Source organism: Triticum aestivum, chromosome 2B, assembly GCF_018294505.1.
Source record: "Triticum aestivum cultivar Chinese Spring chromosome 2B, IWGSC CS RefSeq v2.1, whole genome shotgun sequence".
NCBI lineage: Eukaryota > Viridiplantae > Streptophyta > Magnoliopsida > Poales > Poaceae > Triticum > Triticum aestivum.
Genome location: NC_057798.1, coordinates 369,984,342 through 370,003,240, shown reverse-complemented (window position 1 = coordinate 370,003,240; position 18,899 = coordinate 369,984,342). Strand labels below are relative to the sequence as shown.

The 18,899-nt window shown below is 45.4% G+C and overlaps 1 protein-coding gene across 1 annotated transcript; it reads right to left on the bottom strand.

Annotated features, from left to right (window-relative positions):
- Positions 1 to 7,565: 7,565 nt before the first annotated feature.
- LOC123041242 (protein TIFY 5) lies at positions 7,566 to 9,181 on the bottom strand. Its single transcript, XM_044463899.1, has 2 exons — positions 8,803 to 9,181; positions 7,566 to 7,993 (listed from the first exon to the last, which is right to left on the bottom strand). Exons 1-2 carry the CDS (start codon positions 8,992 to 8,994, stop codon positions 7,706 to 7,708), a joined length of 480 nt encoding a protein of 159 aa, XP_044319834.1. The 5' UTR covers positions 8,995 to 9,181; the 3' UTR covers positions 7,566 to 7,705.
- Between the last annotated feature and the right edge of the window lie 9,718 nt (positions 9,182 to 18,899).

Sequence of the window (18,899 nt, the reverse complement as noted above, 5' to 3'; positions counted from 1 at the left end):
TTAAGGATATCCTTGACCGCTTTCCAGTGATCTACTATTAGATCAAAATTTTATTCCTTTGTCAAACTTAGAACAAGGTATACAATAGGTCTGGTTCACAACATAACACACTTTATAGAACCTATGACTGAGGCATAGGGAATGACTTTTCATTCTCTTTCTATTTTCTGCCATGGTCGGGTCTTGAGTCTTACTCAACTTCACACCTTGCAACACAAGCAAGAACTCCTTCTTTGACTGTTCCATTTTGAACTATTTCAAAAAATTTATCAAGGTATGCACTCATTGAAAAATCTTATCAAGTGTCTTGATCTATCTATATAGATCTTGATGCTCAATGTGTAAGTAGCTTCACCGAGGTCTTTCTTTGAAAAACTCCTTTCAAACACTCCTTTATGCTTTGCAGAATAATTATACATTATTTCCGATCAGCAATATGTCATTCACATACACTTATCAGAAATGCTGTAGTGCTCCCACTCACTTTACTGTAAATACAGGCTTCTTCAAAAGTCTGCATAAAACCATATGCTTTGATCAACTCATCAAAGCGTATATTCCAACTCCGAGATGCTTGCACCAGTCCATAGATGGATCGCTGGAGCTTGCACACTTTGTTAGCATCTTTAGGATTGACAAAAACTTTCTGGTTGCATCATATACAACTCTTCTTTAATAAATCCATTAAGGAATGCAGTTTTGACATCCATTTGCCAGATTTCATAAAATGTGGCAATTGCTAACATGATTCAGACAGACTTAAGCTTCGATACGAGTGAGAAAATCTCATCGTATTCAACACCTTAAACTTGTTGAAAACCTTTCGCAACAAGTCGAGCTTAGTAGATAGTAACACTACTATCAGTGTCCGTCTTCCTCTTGAAGATCCATTTATTTAACATGGCTTGCTGATCATCGAGCAAGTCAATCAAAGTCCATACTTTGTTCTCATACATGGATCATATCTCAGATTTTATGGCCTCAAGCCATTTCGTGGAATCTGGGCTCATCATCGCTTCCTCATAGTTCATAGGTTCATCATGGTCTAGTAACATGACTTCCAGAACATGATTACCGTACCACTCTGGTGCGGATCTTACTCTGGAAGACCTACTAGGTTTGGTAGCAACTTGATCTGAAGTTTCATGATCATCATCATTAACTTCCTCACTAATTGGTGTAGGAATCACTGGAACTGATTTCTGTGATGCACTACTTTCCAATAAGGGAGAAGGTACAATTACCTCATCAAGTTCTACTTTCCCCCCACTCACTTCTTTCGAGAGAAACTTCTTCTCTAGAAAGGATCCATCTTAGCAACGAATAACTTGCCTTCGGATCTGTGATAGAAGGTGTACCCAATAGTTACCTTTGGGTATTCTATGAAGACACACTTCTCCGATTTGGGTTCGAGCTTATCAGGTTGAAAACCTTTTTCATATAAGCATCACAACTCCAAGCTTTAAGAAATGACAGCTTAGGTTTACTGCTAAACCATAGTTCATACGGTGTCGTCTCAACGGATTTAGATGGTGCCCTATTAAACGTGAATGCAGCTGTCTCTAATGCATAACCCCAAAACGATAGTGGTAAACCGATAAGAGACATCATAGATCGCACCATATCTAGTAAAGTACGATTACGACGTTCGGACACACCATTACATTGTGGTGTTCCAGATGGCGTGAGTTGCGAAACTATTTCACATTGTTTCAAATGAAGACCAAACTCATAACTCAAATATTCGTCTCCACGATCAGATCATAGAAACTTGATTTTTCTTATTACGATGATTTTTCCACTTCACTCTGAAATTCTTTGAACTTTTTAACTATTTCAGACTTATGTTTCATCAAGTAGATATACCCATATCTGCTCAAATCATCTGTGAAGGTTAGAAAATAAAGATACTTGCCACGAGTCTTAACACTCATCGGATCGCATACATCGGTATGTATTATTTCCAATAAGTCAGTAGCTCGTTCCATTTTTTCGGAGAATGGAGTTTTAATCATCTTGCCCACAAGGCACGGTTCGCAAGCATCAAATGATTCATAACCAAGTGATTCCAAAAATCCATCTTTATGGAGTTTCTTCATGCGCTTTACACCGATATGACCCAAACGGCAGTGCCACAAATAAGTTGCACTATCATTATTAACTTCGCATCTTTTGGCGTCAATATTATGAATATGTGCATCACTACGATCGAGATCCAACAAACTATTTTCATTGGGTGTATGACCATCGAAGGTTTTATTCATGTAAACGGAATAACAATTATTCTTTGACTTTAAATGAATAACCGTATCGCAATAAACATGATCAAATCATATTCATGTTCAACGCAAACACCAAATAACATTTATTTAGGTTTAACACTAATTCCGAAAGTATAGGGAGTGTGCGATGATGATCATATCAATCTTGGAACCACTTCCAACACACATCGTCACTGCACCCTCAACTAGTTTCTGTTTATTCTGTAACTCCTGTTTCGAGTTACTAATCTTTAGCAACCGAACAAGTATTAAATACTCAGGGGTTACTATAAACACTAGTAAGGTACACATCAATAACCTGTATATCAAATATACCCTTGTTCAGTTTGCCATCCTTCTTATCCACCAAATATTCAGGGTATTTCCGTTTCCAGTGACCATTTCCTTTGCAGTGTAAGCACTCAGTTTCAGGCTTTGGTTCATCTTTGGGCTTCTTCGTGGGAGTGACAACTTTCTTGTCATTCTAGTTGAAGTTCCCTTTCTTTCCTTTGCCCTTTTCTTGAAACTAGTGGTCTTGTCAATCATCAACACTTGATGCTCTTTCTTGATTTCTACCTTCGTTGATTTCAGCATCACGAAGAGCTCAGGAATCATTTTCGTCATCCCTTGCATTATAGTTCATCACGAAGTTCCAGTAACTTGGTGATGGTGACTAGAGAACTCTGTCAATCACTATCTTATCTGGAAGATTAACTCCCACTTGATTCAAGCGATTGTAGTACTCAGACAATCTAAGTATTTGCTCACTAGTTGAGCGATTCTCCTCCATCTTTTAGCCATAGAACTTGTTGGAGACTTCATATCTCTCAACTCGGGTATTTGCTTGAAATATTAACTTCAACTCCTGGAACATCTCATATGGTCCATGACGTTCAAAAACGTCTTTGAAGTCCCGATTCTAAGCCGTTAATCATGGTGCACTAAACTATCAAGTAGTCATCATATTGAGCTAGCCAAACGTTCATAACGTCTGCATCTGCTCCTGCAATAGGTCTGTCACCTAGTGGTGCATTAAGGACATAATTCTTCTGTGCAGCAATGAGGATAAACCTCAGATCACGGATCCAATCCACATCATTGCTACTAACATCTTTCAACACAATTTTCTCTAGGAACATATCATAATAAACATATGAAAGCAACAACGCAAGCTATTGATCTACAACATAATTTGCAAAATACTACCAGGACTAAGTTCATGATAAATTTAAGCTCAATTAATCATATTACTTAAGAACTCCCACTTAGAAAGACATCCCTCTAATTCTCTAAGTGATCACGTGATCCAAATCAACTAAACCATAACCGATCATCACGTGAAATGGAGTAGCTTTCAATGGTGAACATCATTATGTTGATCATATCTACTATATGATTCACACTCGACCTTTCGGTCTCCGTGTTCCGAGGCCATATCTGCATATACTAGGCTCGTCAAGTTTAACCCGAGTATTCCGCGTGTGCAAAACTGGCTTGCACCCGTTGTAGATGGACGTAGAGCTTATCACACCCGATCATCACGTGGTGTCTGGGCACGACGAACTTTGGCAACGGTGCATACTCAGGGAGAACACTTCTTGATAATTAGTGAGAGATCATCTTATAATGCTACCGTCAAACAAAACAGAATAAGATGTATAACAGATAAACATCATATGCAATCAAAATATGTGACATGATATGGCCATGATCATCTTGCGCCTTTGATCTCCATCTCCAAAGTACTGTCATGATCTCTATCGTCACCGGCACGACACCATGATCTTCATCATCTTGATCTATATCAATGTGTCGTCACATGGTCGTCTCGCCAACTATTGCTCTTGCAACTATTGCTATCGCATAGCGATAAAGTAAAGCAATTATTTGGCACTTGCATCTTATGCAACAAAGAGACAACCATAGAGCTTCTGCCAGTTGCCGATAACTTCAACAAAACATGATCATCTCATACAACAACTTATACCTCATCATGTCTTGACCATATCACATCACAACATGCCCTGCAAAAACAAGTTAGACGTCCTCTACTTTGTTGTTGCAAGTTTTACGTGGCTGCTATGGGCTAAGCAAGAACCGTTCTTACCTACGCATCAAAACCACAACGATAGTTCGTCAAGTTGGTGTTGTTTTAACCTTCTCAAGGACCGGGCGTAGCCACACTCGGTTCAACTAAAGTTGGAGAAACTGACACCCGCTAGTCACCTGTGTGCAAAGCACGGCGGTAAAACCAGTCTCGCGTAAGCGTACGCGTAATGTCGGTCCGGGCCGCTTCATCCAACAATGCCGCCGAACCAAAGTATGACATGCTGGTAAGCAGTATGACTTGTATCGCCCACAACTCACTTGTGTTCTACTCGTGCATATAACATCAACGCATAAAACCTAGGCTCGGATGCCACTTTTGAGGAACGTAGTAATTTCAAAAAATTTCGTACACACACGCAAGATCATGGTGATGGCATAGCAACGAGAGGGGAGAGTGTTGTCCACGTACCCTCGTAGACCGTAAGCGGAAGCGTTATGACAACACGGTTGATGTAGTCGTACATCTTCACGATTCGACCGATCCAAGCACCGAACGTACGGCACCTCCGTGTTCAGCACACGTTCAGCTCGATGACGTTCCCCGGGCTCCAATCCAGCAAAGCGTCGGGGATGAGTTCCGTCAGCACGACGGTGTGGTGACGATGATGATGTTCTAGCGGCGCAAGGCTTCGCCTAAACTTCGCGACGATATGACTGAGGTGGAATATGGTGGAGGGGGGCACCGCCCACGGCTAAGGAACGATCCATAGATCAACTTGTGTGTCATGGGGTGCCCCTGCCCCCGTATATAAAGGAGAAAGGGAGGAGGAGGCCGGCCCTAGGAGGAGGGCGCGCCAAGGGGAGTCCTACTCCCACCGGGAGTAGGACTCCTTCTTTCCTAGTCCAACTAGGAGAAGGGGGGAAAGGAGGGAAGTGGAGAAGGAAGGGAGAGGGGGGCCGCGCCCCAAACTCCTTGTCCAATTCGGACTGGGCTTGGGAGGGGCGTGCGCCACCTCCTGGCTCCTTCCCACTAAGGCCCATTAAGGCCCAATACTCTTCCCCGTATTCCCGTAACTCCCCGGTACTCCCAAAAATACCCGAATCACTCGGAACCTTTCCGAACTCCGAATATAGTCGTCCAATATATCGATCTTTACGTCTCGACCATTTCGAGACTCCTCGTCATGTCCCCGATCTCATCCGGGACTCCGAACTCCTTCGGTACATCAAAACTCATAAACTCATAATATAACTGTCATCGAAACCTTAAGCGTGCGGACCCTACGGGTTCGAGAACTATGTAGACATGACCTAGAACTATTCTTGGTCAATAACCAATAGCGGAACCTGGATGCTCATATTGGCTCCTACATATTCTACGAAGATCTTTATCGGTCAAACCGCATAACAACATACGTTGTTCCCTTTGTCATCGGTATGTTACTTGCCCGAGATTCGATCGTCGGTATTCAATACCTAGTTCAATCTCGTTACCGGCAAGTCTCTTTACTCGTTACATAATGCATCATCCCGCAACTAACTCATTAGTCACATTGCTTGCAAGGCTTATAGTGATGTGCATTACCGAGAGGGCCCAGAGATACCTCTCCGACAATCGGAGTGACAAAACCTAATCTCGAAATACGCCAACCCAACATGTACCTTTGGAGACACCTGTAGTACTCCTTTATAATCACCCAGTTACGTTGTGACGTTTGGTAGCACCCAAAGTGTTCCTCTGGTAAACGGGAGTTGCATAATCTCATAGTTACAGGAACATGTATAAGTCATGAAGAAAGCAATAGCAACATACTAAACGATCAAGTGCTAGGCTAACGGAATGGGTCATGTCAATCACATCATTCTCCTAATGATGTGATCCCATTAATCAAATGACAACACATGTCTATGGTTAAGAAACATAACCATCTTTGATTAATGAGCTAGTCAAGTAGAGGCATACTAGTGACTATATGTTTGTCTATGTATTCACACATGTATTATGTTTCCGGTTAATACAATTCTAGCATGAATAATAAACATTTATCATGATATAAGGAAATAAATAATAACTTTATTATTGCCTTCAGGGCATATTTCCTTCAAGATTTTCATCCGAACATCACACATTTCACCACCTCGAAGGAATTGGGCAGCACCATCCAAGATGCTTCGCACCGCCGCCACCGCAGCGCCCCGCCGTCGTAGCTGCATAGCCGAGAGCCGCCGATAGACCGCACAGCAGGAAAACACCGCCCACCAAACACCTACAACCTGGCCAAGGATTCGCAGCCACCCAACTCCTCCAGCAAGGGCCAGGACCGCCACCAAAGGCTATCATCCGCTCCAAGTGACAGCCTTTCGGCGATCCAACACCAAGGCGCGGACAACTCCCACGCCGGCACCACCGGGAGAGCACCTTCGCTCACCACACAAGCCCAGAGGTGGCCCAGACGCTCGCTGCTCGCCAGGAACTCCATCCTAGCCGAGCCATCACAGCTCCGCCACCAATCTGGACGGTGGTTCGCACTGCCATCTCCAGCACGCGCCGTCGCCACCAAGCTGTCGCACCACACCACACCGCTGCAGACCCCACCAAGACCGTCGCAACTCCATGCCGCCCGCTGTGCTCTGTCGTCGGCCACCACCACACCAAGCTCCCAACGCAACCGCCAGCACCACCACCGTGCCTGGCAGCCGTGGAGGCCCGACGTCACCACGCCTGCCGGCAGCCACGACCGAGTACGGGCCGGCCAGATCCAAATCCAAAGAAGAGGATCGGGGCGGACTCGAAACCAGCAGCCATCACTGCCGCAGGCAGCACCACTGTACGAGGCTCAAACCACCCCCGCAGCCACCGCGCCAGGCTGCCGCCGCCGCGAATCGCAGCACCACGCCACTAAGCGCCGCCGGAGACAGAGCCACGCGCCATGGCCATGGGGTGGTGAGTCGCGCGGTGGAGAGGCCCCGCCGCCGCCGGCCCTGCCCGGGCTTTGCCCGGGAGCGGCCCTCGGCGGCGGCGAGGGGGATGGGAGGGACGAGGGTCGGCCGGCGGCGGCAAACAGGGTCCCCCCTCCCCCCGCGTGTCGCCTCGAGGAGGGACGCGGGGGTCGGGGGGAGAGAGGAGGGAGATGGGGAACAATGCCCGGCCGCAAAAGAAAAATTGAATTAAGTACATTACGTGCAAGGTGAGTTTGCATTTACCCAACGAATAAGTTACTCTAGCGGCCGCCAACAAGTTGATCTCCAAGAAACTAACTAGTTGAACACTCGAACAAACGAAAACTTGATTTGAACACTCCAATCTCATGCTTGAAAATACAAGTTTCAAGAACAAAAATAACCAGATGCTAGCTACTACAAGTACGTAAATGTCTTTAACCACCGGCCTAGGACTAGGAGGGCACCGCCCGCCGGCCGCCGGCGTACGGCGAACCCATGGCGGCGACCCTTGTCTTCCGCTTCTGCAGAAACTGCTGCAACGACCGCTTCATCGACAGCCCCGCGGCGGCCGCTTGGCTGGTGACCGCTCCCTGACGAAGCGGACGTGAAGCCCAACGTTGCGGCGCCGACTGGCTTGGATTCTGATGAGCTCCGCACTGTGCCACTGCAGTGCCGCCGCCGCTGCTGTCCTGCTGCTCGGTTAGAATTTGTTGGCTTGCCATGGTTATGATTTCCCTTGCCTGCGATTAATCAATCAACAAATTATTTTTTTTCACAGCCACGTCTGCGCACACATTTCAAACAAACATATGACTAGAAAATTTCAAACAATTTTTTGTGCATGATCATTTTGATTTTTGGTGCGATCGAGCACGTGTTTAATTCTGGTTGTCTATTCTGTATGGAGGATTGTCCCTTTTTCTGACTAATTGCTTAATTAAGTCAGACTAAGAGATGCTGTCAAAAAAAAAGTCTGACTAAGAGATGATCGCGTTTGGGGAGTTGAACGTGCTTGTCAATTGCACATCTCCTACTACTCCACCAAGACTAAATGTGGCTGCGTCTTAGTTTTGCCTGTCTCCTGGATGTGGTACAGCACGTGTCGAAATAAGCACAAGAATTTTGACCCAAACGTAAGTCATTAAATATTACTCCTAGTTTTCTGAAATTTCAACCGTACTGGATTTTTTGTCCAACTCAATCGACGTGCTGAAATAAACACATGCATAATGCATACATTGTTACCATGTTTTTCCCCCTCACAAAGGACTTTGACTCTAACACGCCGATTCTATTTCTTGGCATCGTTTACATTGAACTGCAAAAACAACTCGTGGTGAAGGATCCATTCGATCCATCATACTCCTACATTGTTTTGCCTTTTAATCACTTCCAAGATTGAGCTAAGGATATAAGTATATGCATGATCGTCAGTGATGACCAACCTAGTGTAGGTGAGCATGATTAACTACTTAGGGTTGAAACATACTGATACATGCAGGGATGGAGCAAATTAAAATGATGCTAAGGATCGGGGCAGTTAGCTTACCTGGAGCTCGGTGACGTCGACGGCGCACACCCGGCCATTGTAGAATATGGTCATGCTCCTCCTCGCCGCGCTGCTGCTGCTTCCGGTCCGAAGCCGTAGACTCAGTTCGACCTCCGCTCCCTCGTCGTCGATGCTTCCCCCATCTCGCCACCCCTCCGCCGTGTCCGACGCGCTCCTACTCGCCGCCGCCATTAATGTGTATATTCAAGTAGTACCAGGTCTATCGATCTTTCCTCCTCAACTAGCCGGCCCGGTACTTGGAAGGAGGAAGGATATGCGTGAGAGTTAGACGAGACCAGATATCAGCCGGTAGGGTTTGGCCCGTCAATATGTACACACGCAGCTCTCTCTCTCTCTCTCTGCCCCGCTTGTTTATGAAACGTTGTGTGCGCACGACGGCAGCGGGGCGGTTCGGTCTCTTCTTTTCTTTTGCCGCGCAGCGCACGTGAAGAATGCGTGCGAGGGAGGGGAGAAGCGGCGCCGGCTGTCCTGTGGCTGTGTACTCCTGTACTCTGTTTTCTTTACTTTTCTTTCAGGGGAACCTTCTCCGCTCGGTTTTCTTGCCATCTTTTTTCCCTTTTCGTTTGCCGTAGCTAGCTGGCTTAGTTTGTGTGCGCATGATTTGTGCAAACCACGTACTACTACTAATGAAAACGAGACCATTGCTTTGACATTTCTGTTCCGCTTCTTTTCCACCTCTTTTCGGCACGTGCTCTTTTCCTTCTGCGTCCAGGAGTTCAGTGGGCCCACGTGCCACCAGATTTACACTCTTCTATTCAGCAGTTTGACTTTTTTCCTTGGGGGGATTCAATTAACTAAATTATTATAGCACATCACTTTGCTTAAAATCACAGCACCAGACATTTTTTTCTTCCAAAACACAAGGCAAAAGCTTTGCGCGTTTCATTAACTAAGAAGAAGGTTGTTGTCTAGTTAATTACGAAAAACCAAACAAAACCGAATACAAAGCCCACCAAAACAATGCCACAAGCCACACCCAATGTCGGCGACGGCTCGACGAACATCACATCAGCACGCGACCAAAATTCACACAAATCAACGATAACCTGTTCCACCGAGTTAGTCATCATCCCACCACATTGCCGAAGAGAAGAAGTCGTGACTGCTAGTAGAGTAGCAGACCCGGAACGCTCCCGCAACTGTGAAGATGCATGCACTCCATAGGACATGTGCCCTACCCAATGCAACTCACGACACTCCGACCACCAACATCAAGAGCAACCTCATTGCTCACGTGTCAGGAGGTCAACACACTCGAACTGCTCAAACTCTCGGGGCCTCCGCCCGTACTTTCATCGGTGATCCACCGACAACACCTTGCACTCTTGCCCTCGCCTGCGGAGAAGCCCCTGATCGCATCCTGCCGCTGAGTCATGAGGCCACCGGATCTAGCCCCAACGCACAGACCAATAACCCCACGACCATTTACGCCGCCCGGGCTTTGCCTGACGACGCTCTCCATCAGGAGACGGGGGAGAGGCCTTGTCCGACTAGTCTTGGCTGCCCTGGTGTGACCTCGCGGGAGCATCGCGAGGGCATGAGGGGAGGGGTATTTCTTTAGCAATATGAAAAAAAATACCGGACTTCTTAATTTTTCCAAAATTGTCTCATTGAAATAATGAAAATTAAGAATGTGCGTACTTGGTTAAATTCAAAAGGTTATAACTTCGTCACCTAGTTATTACCTAAATAAAGATATTTAGCCCAAGCGGCGGAGATGACGGAGCGGGCCATCATCGTAGAGTCCTTTTAGGATGAGGCGTATGTCGAGACCAACCGGTAAGAACGGGCAGTGACCAACTCGCTTTCCGCCGAACTGGAGGCGGAGGTAGACGCAGAGGAGCCACCGGAGCCGTAGTTGCGACTGACGTGTATACCCTGGGCCAGGCACGGAGATCGTGGGCATCTCCGACGAGGAGTAGGGCAGTGTAGATTTAGTTGATCTACTTAGTACGCATGTTTTCTCTTTTGCATGTTATGTATGGATTTAAGATTTTTAAGTTTGAGGTATTCGGACACACAAAACAAAATTTAAAGAGTGTCTGATCACTGTTGTGGACGTATCTGGGCGTATCCGTGAACGTTTGTTGGTGTCCATGGCTCTAGATGCTCTGGCGAGCACCCGCAAAAAAAAAAGAACTCCGAAGAGAAAGAGAAGAGCCATGCGTGATGGACACAGACACATGGATGCAAAACCGATGGGTTGATCTCGGCCGATCTTTATCTTAATATTATACTTCCTTCGTCTCAAAATAAGTACCTCAACTTTGTATTAATTTTAACTTTGTACTAAGGTTGAGACAGTTATTTTGAGATGGATGGAGTATAGAATAAAAAGTTAGAGTTTATTATATATGTTAAGCTTCTTAACCAGCATGCATAATGCATAATTGCAACGCGAGCAAATTCTTTTTTGAAGGAGAGGCGAACACATAATAGTTGTATATTGTAACAGATCTTGCCTTTTCTGTTCTTTTTCAGAAGGTGCAAATATAACATGGCGTGACGACTTGGCTAGCTGAAACAAAGGTAGGCAGACCATATCTCAATTTTGTGGCTGCGTATCCGCCGCACGTTGTTCGCACTTGTGGAATCTTTCGCGCACATGCGAAATAAGAGGATGGCTGATTAGCAACGTGTCAACGTGTGACGTGCTTAAGTACGTAGCGGCATCGTCGGAGTCCATCATCTTGAGGAGGCATACGTGCCGGGCGTGTCGATCCTTGATCAAAATTAGCAACACTATTCACGAGGTGAAATTATGTGGCACAAAATTGATATGGTTGGAATCTCATGGTAGTATCATTTTTGTACGATATATTGGTCTCGCTACTGACAAGTTTTGAATTTTCAAATGTCTGACCTCTCCCCTTTCAGAACGGATACCATCAAATTTAGTATTCTTTTTTTTTTTGCATGCACTCTTCCGTCGAAATTGATGAGTACTCAAAGGAGGGAAAGTGAGGACGATTCATCGTATATACGTAGGGCTAAAAGGTGCCACACACCAAACTAAAGTTTCTTTTTAATGTAACCAATGCTTTTTCAACGTCATGCACGTTTATCATTTCCATTGGTTTCACTTGCAAGAAATGAAATTGCACCCCATCAACTTTAAGCACTACACCTACATCTCAAGTACCTCATGAATTCCTATGATTTCTCCCTGGTGTTGCCACCAGCACCATGGCCGTCCCTCCAGAGACACCACCTCCCCCTAATGCTCCCTCCATCATCTTTGTAATCCCGATGGTTTGAGTTTTCTGTCGTGTCATTGATTGTCGTCGTGCCACTTCTTTCAATGTCGTTCTTGGTTTCTAATGGAGGAAGCAGGAGGAGGAACGGATCTCAAGATCACACTTCAGAGCTTTGTGCCTCTAACTCCCGCTCAGATACCTCGGATGGTCTAAGAATCTTACATTCTTCAGCCAGAGCCTGGAGTTTGAAACTTTTTGGAGAATGAGAGGGAATAAATTACTTCCCAAAATTCCTCATTTGGTTTTGGTTGTAGTTGAAAGTTTATTTGGATATTGAAATATTCAAATAATTCCCAATTTAAAAGAAAACAATGAAAGAAGATCACATGACTTCTTCAATTTAATGTTAATTAGGAAATGTTTTGAATAATTGTTTGGAGTTCATAGAAATATTTTGAACATTTAATAAACCCTAAGAATTAATTAGGAAATTGTTATTATGGAAAAATTATTTTATAAATTTAAGAAAATCTATTGGCCGGAATAGAAAGTTCAAAGGATCCATATGAGTACAGGTATTTTAATGAAAATGTTATGGTATTTTTAGAAATACCTTTAGATTTGTTTAGGGCCACAAAACCTTCGCTGCGTTTAAAAAAAATGCCAGACAGAGAGTGAATCAGCTCTTAACCCGTGAGCGCAACATAGCAGTAGCAACACGCAGCCCAACAGGAGGGCGCCCCAGTGGTTCTTTCCTTTTCTTTTTCACCCGCGGGCCTTGTCTCTCTGGCCCAGTGCGTGGCAATTCTTTTCGCGTGCCTAAAAAAAATCATACACATAATTAAATCTCTGTGTGCATCTCTCTTTAGTCCGTGACTATCCGCTAGACTTAACCTATACATAGAGATCCAAAGAGCACCCAAAACCATTCAATTCGGATTAAATCAATTTTTGGTTTAGTTAGCATAAATAATATTTCTTCTCTCCCACGGAAATACTAGAAGTCGTCCCCTCTCTACATGTGAACATATAATTTTGATCATAGTCAGATTGCTCCACTAGTTTTGATCGTAGCCATGTCAGTTCCTAAGCATATTCAATGTTATATTGAATTACTTAAATCTTTTGATCCGTTAATCCAATTCTAGTGATACTTTTTCTTAGATATTCATATTGATCTTAACTATCCAGTAGCATCATTGCTTTCAACTTTTGAGTTATTCAAATTTGAGCAATTCAGATTTGAATTCAAACCATATCTTGCTAACCATATATCCTATTCCATTGATTTCTTTTGCACCTAAACCCTTGTGTCATATGCTGTCAGTTCATATCCAGTATACTCCATATCCAAATATTTTTTGACCCGTTTGAATTGAAATACAATTAAAACTTTATTTTCGTTATAACTTGAGTTGCAGTACTCCGTTTCAATTGATTCTTCTTGCAAATAAATTCTTATGTCATATGCAATCTACCAAGCAACATTTATGTTGTTCTCCGTATACTTTTGATCATATTCCATAGTATCTCCAATATAAGCTTATATAGCAATAGTTCATCATCCATTGGCTCGTTTTTAGTTGATTCCTTCACCTTTCACCTTATAGCACCATAAGAACCTATATTACCTATTAATCCTTTGTATGTTGTTGCTGTTTGCACTATGTCATATTAGCTCTTGTGTTCTTTTGGTTCTTCTATATGGCATGGTTTTTTTGAATTCTTTTGGTTTCGATAGATTGCTCGAAGTGTGACGATTAGAATTATCAGGAATTGTGAGTGTGAAGTGATGGAGAACGTTGCATGGAAAACGAAAGTTCTTCCTACGAAACCCCCAAAGATCTATCTATGGAGATGCTAGCAATGAGAGGGGGGAGTGTCTCTGAGATTAGCACACGTTCGGCTCCATGGAGCCCTCTCCTTCTTGATCCAGCAAGATAGGGAGATGAGGAGATGAGATCTGAACCAACAAAACGATGTGGTGTTGGTGCTGGCAGTGGAACTGCAACAGGACTTCGCCAAGCGTCTGCGTGAGATGGAGGAGGTGCAACAGGACTTCGCCAAGCGTCTGCGCGAGATGGAGGAGGTGTAATGGGAGAAGATTTGTATGAGGGTGATGTGACTTTTGCTACTCCTTATGCTAAGTGTATGACACATACTTCTTGGGAAAGATATTATATCAAAGATGGTTATCTTATGAGAGCTAACAAACTATGTATTCCCGAGTCTTCTCTTCGGTTGCTCCTTTTGCAAGAGGCTCATGGAGGCAGACTCATGGGACACTTTGGACGCGACAAGACTTTCGCCATGCTCTCCAAGACCTATTATTGGCCCAAGATGTTTCGCGATGTCGCCCTCTTCACCAACCGGTGCTCTACATGTTGCAAAGCTAAGTCACACTCTCAATCCCATGGTTTACATATGCCTTTACCTATTCCACATCAACCTTGGGAAGACATTAGGATGGATTTTGTGCTTGGATTACCTAGGACTCAAAATGGCAAGGATTCCATTTTTGTTGTTGTGGACCGATTTTCTAAAATGGCTCATTTTATTCCATGCAATAAGATAGACGACGCTTCACATGTTGCCAATCTCTTTTGTAGGGAAATCTTGAGGTTGCATGGCGTGCCAAAGACAATTGTGTCGGATCGAGACGTCAAGTTCTTAAGCTACTTTTGGAAGACGCTATGCGCCAAGCTCGGGATCAAGCTACTATTCTCCACGGCCTATCATCCTCAAACCGATGGCCAAACGGAAGTCACCAACCGGACGCTTGCAACTCTTGTATGCGTGTTGATCAAGAAGAACATCAAGGAGTGGGAGGAGTGCCTACCCATCGCCGAGTACGCCTACAACCGTGAAAGACACTCTACAATCGGCAAGTCCCCCTTCGAGGCCGTCTACGGCTTCAAACCTTTGTCTCCATTGGACATCCTTCCTCTACCACTTCAAGAACGAGCAAACATGGACGCAAGTGCAAGAGCCGCCTACCTCAAGAAGATGCATGAATAAACACGTTCCATGATCGAGCGCCAAGTGCAACGCCTCACTGCTAAGCTCAACATCAACAAGTCTCCGATGGTGTTCCAACCGGGTGATCAAGTATGGATACATCTCCGCAAAGACCGCTTCCCCAAGGAGCGCAAGTCCAAGCTACTCCCAAGAGCCGACGGACCATTCAAGGTGATCGCACGCTACAATGACAACGCCTACAAGGTCGACATCCCACGCGACAAGTACAACGTTAGCGACATCTTCAATGTCAAAGACTTGGCCAAGTACCATGGTGATGAAGAGCATGATCCGTGGACGGATCTCTCCCAAGGGGGGGAAGATGATGCGGGGTATCCCTCGACTACTCGCACCGACACTCCATCACCATCGCAAGCACCGAGTGGACCAATGACAAGAGCACATGTACGCGCCATCGAGAATGAGGTTGATTCTCTGCTCTTCGAGTTTCGTTCGGTTTCACTTGAGAATGGGATTCTACCTCAAAGAGATACACTATGCGTTCTTAGGTACATTGGAGATCATCGTGAGGAAGCAAGGAGGAAGACCCAAGCACCCATGGAGCAAGAGGAGGAAGGAGATGACAAGAAGAACGAAGAAGGAAGCACGGAGGAGAAACCTCTGGACACCCCGGGTGCCCGGCCTCCCAAACCCCGGGTGCCCGGCCTCACCACCTGGGAGCTGCCCCGGCTCGCCCCGGGTGCCCGACCCCTTGGCCTACGGGTGCCCGGGCCCTCTGGTCCCAGCCGCTGGCCGCCCCACCGGGTGCCTGGGCCTCGGCCCCCCGGGTGCCCGGCCCCTCCCAGCCGCCCTCCTGGCGCCACCGCGGGTGCCCGGGCTTGGGGCCCCGGGTGCCCGGGCCACTCTCCAGCTGAGCCCCTGCACGGGCCGGGTGCCCGGACCCTTCGCCCCCGGGTGCCCGGCCGAACCTGAAGATGGCCCTGACCGGTCTGGGTGCCCGGACCCCATGACCCCGGGTGCCCGGACGAAACCGTGGGCCTGCGTGCCTCCTCGGGGCTTTGCGCTTGTATCCTCCCTCCTCCCTCATTTCGTCCCTAAACAATATAAGGGCATCTCCTAGTTCATTTGTAGGGTCAGCAAAGATATTAGAACACAAAAGAGGGCTTTGCTCATCTTCCTCCTTTAGGAGATCTAGACCTCCACTTGGAGAAGCTCCTCTTGGAGATCAAGCCCTCCTCTTGGAGAAGATCCTCTTTGGATGCAAGACCTCACCTAGTGAGAGGAACCTTACCCTAGTGCTATTCCCCTTGGATTGATCTTGTAATCTTGTGGATCTCATGTATGCCCCTCTAGTGGATGTGATATTTGGGTTTGTTTGAGAGTTTTGTTCTTGTGTTCTTGAGTGTTTTTCCTCCTTTTCCCCCTCCAAGTGTGAAAAGATCCCACCTAGGGTTTGACTCTACAACATTATCCCTTCAGGATATGATCATATTCCTTTTAGGTGAGGATCTTGGTGCGCCTAGACCAGGGGTGTGGGGACTTGCCCCACTACCCATGTCTATATGGGTCCCCTCATGTAGGTGGGCCCCACTTCGTAACCTTCTAGAACCTTCTCGGTACAATACCGAAAAACCTGAACATTTTTGGAACCCTGAATATGACTACCCATATATAAATCTTTACCTCCGGACCATTCAGGAGCTCCTCGTGATGTCCCAGATCCCATCCGGGAATCCAAACTACTTTCGGGCTTCACCATATGAATATCTCAATACTACCCTGATACGTCTCCAACATATCTATAATTTATAAAGTATTCATGCCATGTTTACAACAATTTTATATGGTTTTGGTATGATTTGAATGGAACTAACCCAGACTGACGTTGTTTTCAGCAGAACTACCGTGGTGTTGTTTTTTGTGCAGAAATAGAAGTTCTCCAAATGCAACAAAACATTTTGACGATTTTTTGGAACAAAAGACGCACAAGAAGCTTCATGGGAGGTCCAGAAGAGCCACGAGGTGGGCACAACCCACCTGGGCGCGCCAGGCCCCCCAGGCACGCCCTGGTGTATCGTGCTCACTTCGAGGCCCATCTTCGCGTGGAATTGACGCAAAAATCCTATAAATACAGAAACCCCCAGAAATAACCAAGATTAGAAGTAACACCACCACAAGCCCCTGTAGGCACGAAAAACAAATCTAGACCCGTTCTGGTACCCTACCGGAGGGGCAAATCATCATGGGTGGCCATCTTCATCATCCCGGCGGCCACCATGATGAGGAGGGAGTAGTCCACTCTCGGGCTGAGGGTTTGTACCAGTAGCTATGTGTTTAATCTCTCTCTCTCATGTGTTCTTGAGATGTCACGATCTTGATGTATCGCGTGCTTTGCTAATATAGTTGGATCATATGGTGTTTTCCCCTCTCTATCTTGTTGTGATTTGAGTTTTCCCTTGGAGATTTCGTTTTATCAGATTGAATACTTTAATGGATTTGAGAACACTTGATGTATGTCTTGCTATGAACACCCTGAAGGAAATATGCCCTAGAGGCAATAATAAAGTTGTTATTTTATATTTCCTTATTCTTGATAAATGTTTATTATTCATGCTAGAATTGTATTGATCGGAAACCTAAATACATGTGTGAATACATAGACAAACATTATGTCCCTAGTGAGCCTCTACTTGACTAGCTCGTTGATCAAAGATGGTTAAGGTTTCCTAACCATGTACATGAGTTGTCATTTGATAAAGAGATCACATCATTAGGAGAATGATGTGATGGGCAAGACCCATCCGTTAGCTTAGCATAATGATCATTCAGTTTTATTGCTATTGCTTTCTTCATGTCAAATGCATATTTCTTCGACTATGAGATTATGCAACTCCCGGATACCGGAGGATGCCTTGTGTGCTATCAAACGTCACAACATAACTAGATGATTATAAAGATGCTCTACAGGTATATCCAAAGGTGTTTGTTGAGTTCGCATAGATCGAGATTAGGATTTGTCATTCCGAGTATAGGAGGTATCTTTGGGCCCTCTCCGTAATACACATCATAAACTTTCAAGTGAACAACTAAGGAGTTAGTCACGAGGTGATGTATTACGGAACGAGTAAAGAGACTTGCCGGTAACGAGATTGAACTAGGTATGAAGATACCGAGGATCGAATCTCAGGCAAGTAACATACCGATAGACAAAGGGAATAACGTATGTTGTCATAATGGTTTGACGGATAAAGATCTTCGTAGAATATGTAGGAGACAATATGAGCAACCATGTTCCGCTACTGGTTATTGACCAGAGAGGTGTCTCGGTCATGTCTACATAGTTCTCGAACCCGTAGGGTCCGCACGGTTAACGTTCGATGACGATATAGTATTATATGAGTTATGTGGTTTTGGTGACCGAATGTTGTTCGGAGTCCCGGATGAGACCACGGACACGACGAGGAGTCTCGAAATGGTCGAGAGGTAAAGAATGATATATAGGATGATAGTATTCCGACTCCGGAAGTGTTCCGGAGGGTACCGGGTACATATCGGGTCACCGAAAGGGGTTCCGGGCACCCCTGGCAAAAGATATGGGCCTGCCACACTCGGTTCAACTAAAGTTGAAGAAACTAACACCTGCCAGCCACCTGTGTACGAAGCACGTCGGTAGAACCAGTCTCGCGTAAGCGTAAGCGTAATGTCGGTCCGGGCCGCTTCATCCAACAATACCGCCGAACCAAAGTATGACATGCCGGTAAGCAGTATGACTTGTATCGCCCACAACTCACTTGTGTTCTACTCGTGCATATAATATCTACGCATAAAACCTGGCTCTGATAGCACTGTTGGAGAACGTAGTAATTTCAAAAAAAATAATCCTACGCACACGCAAGATCA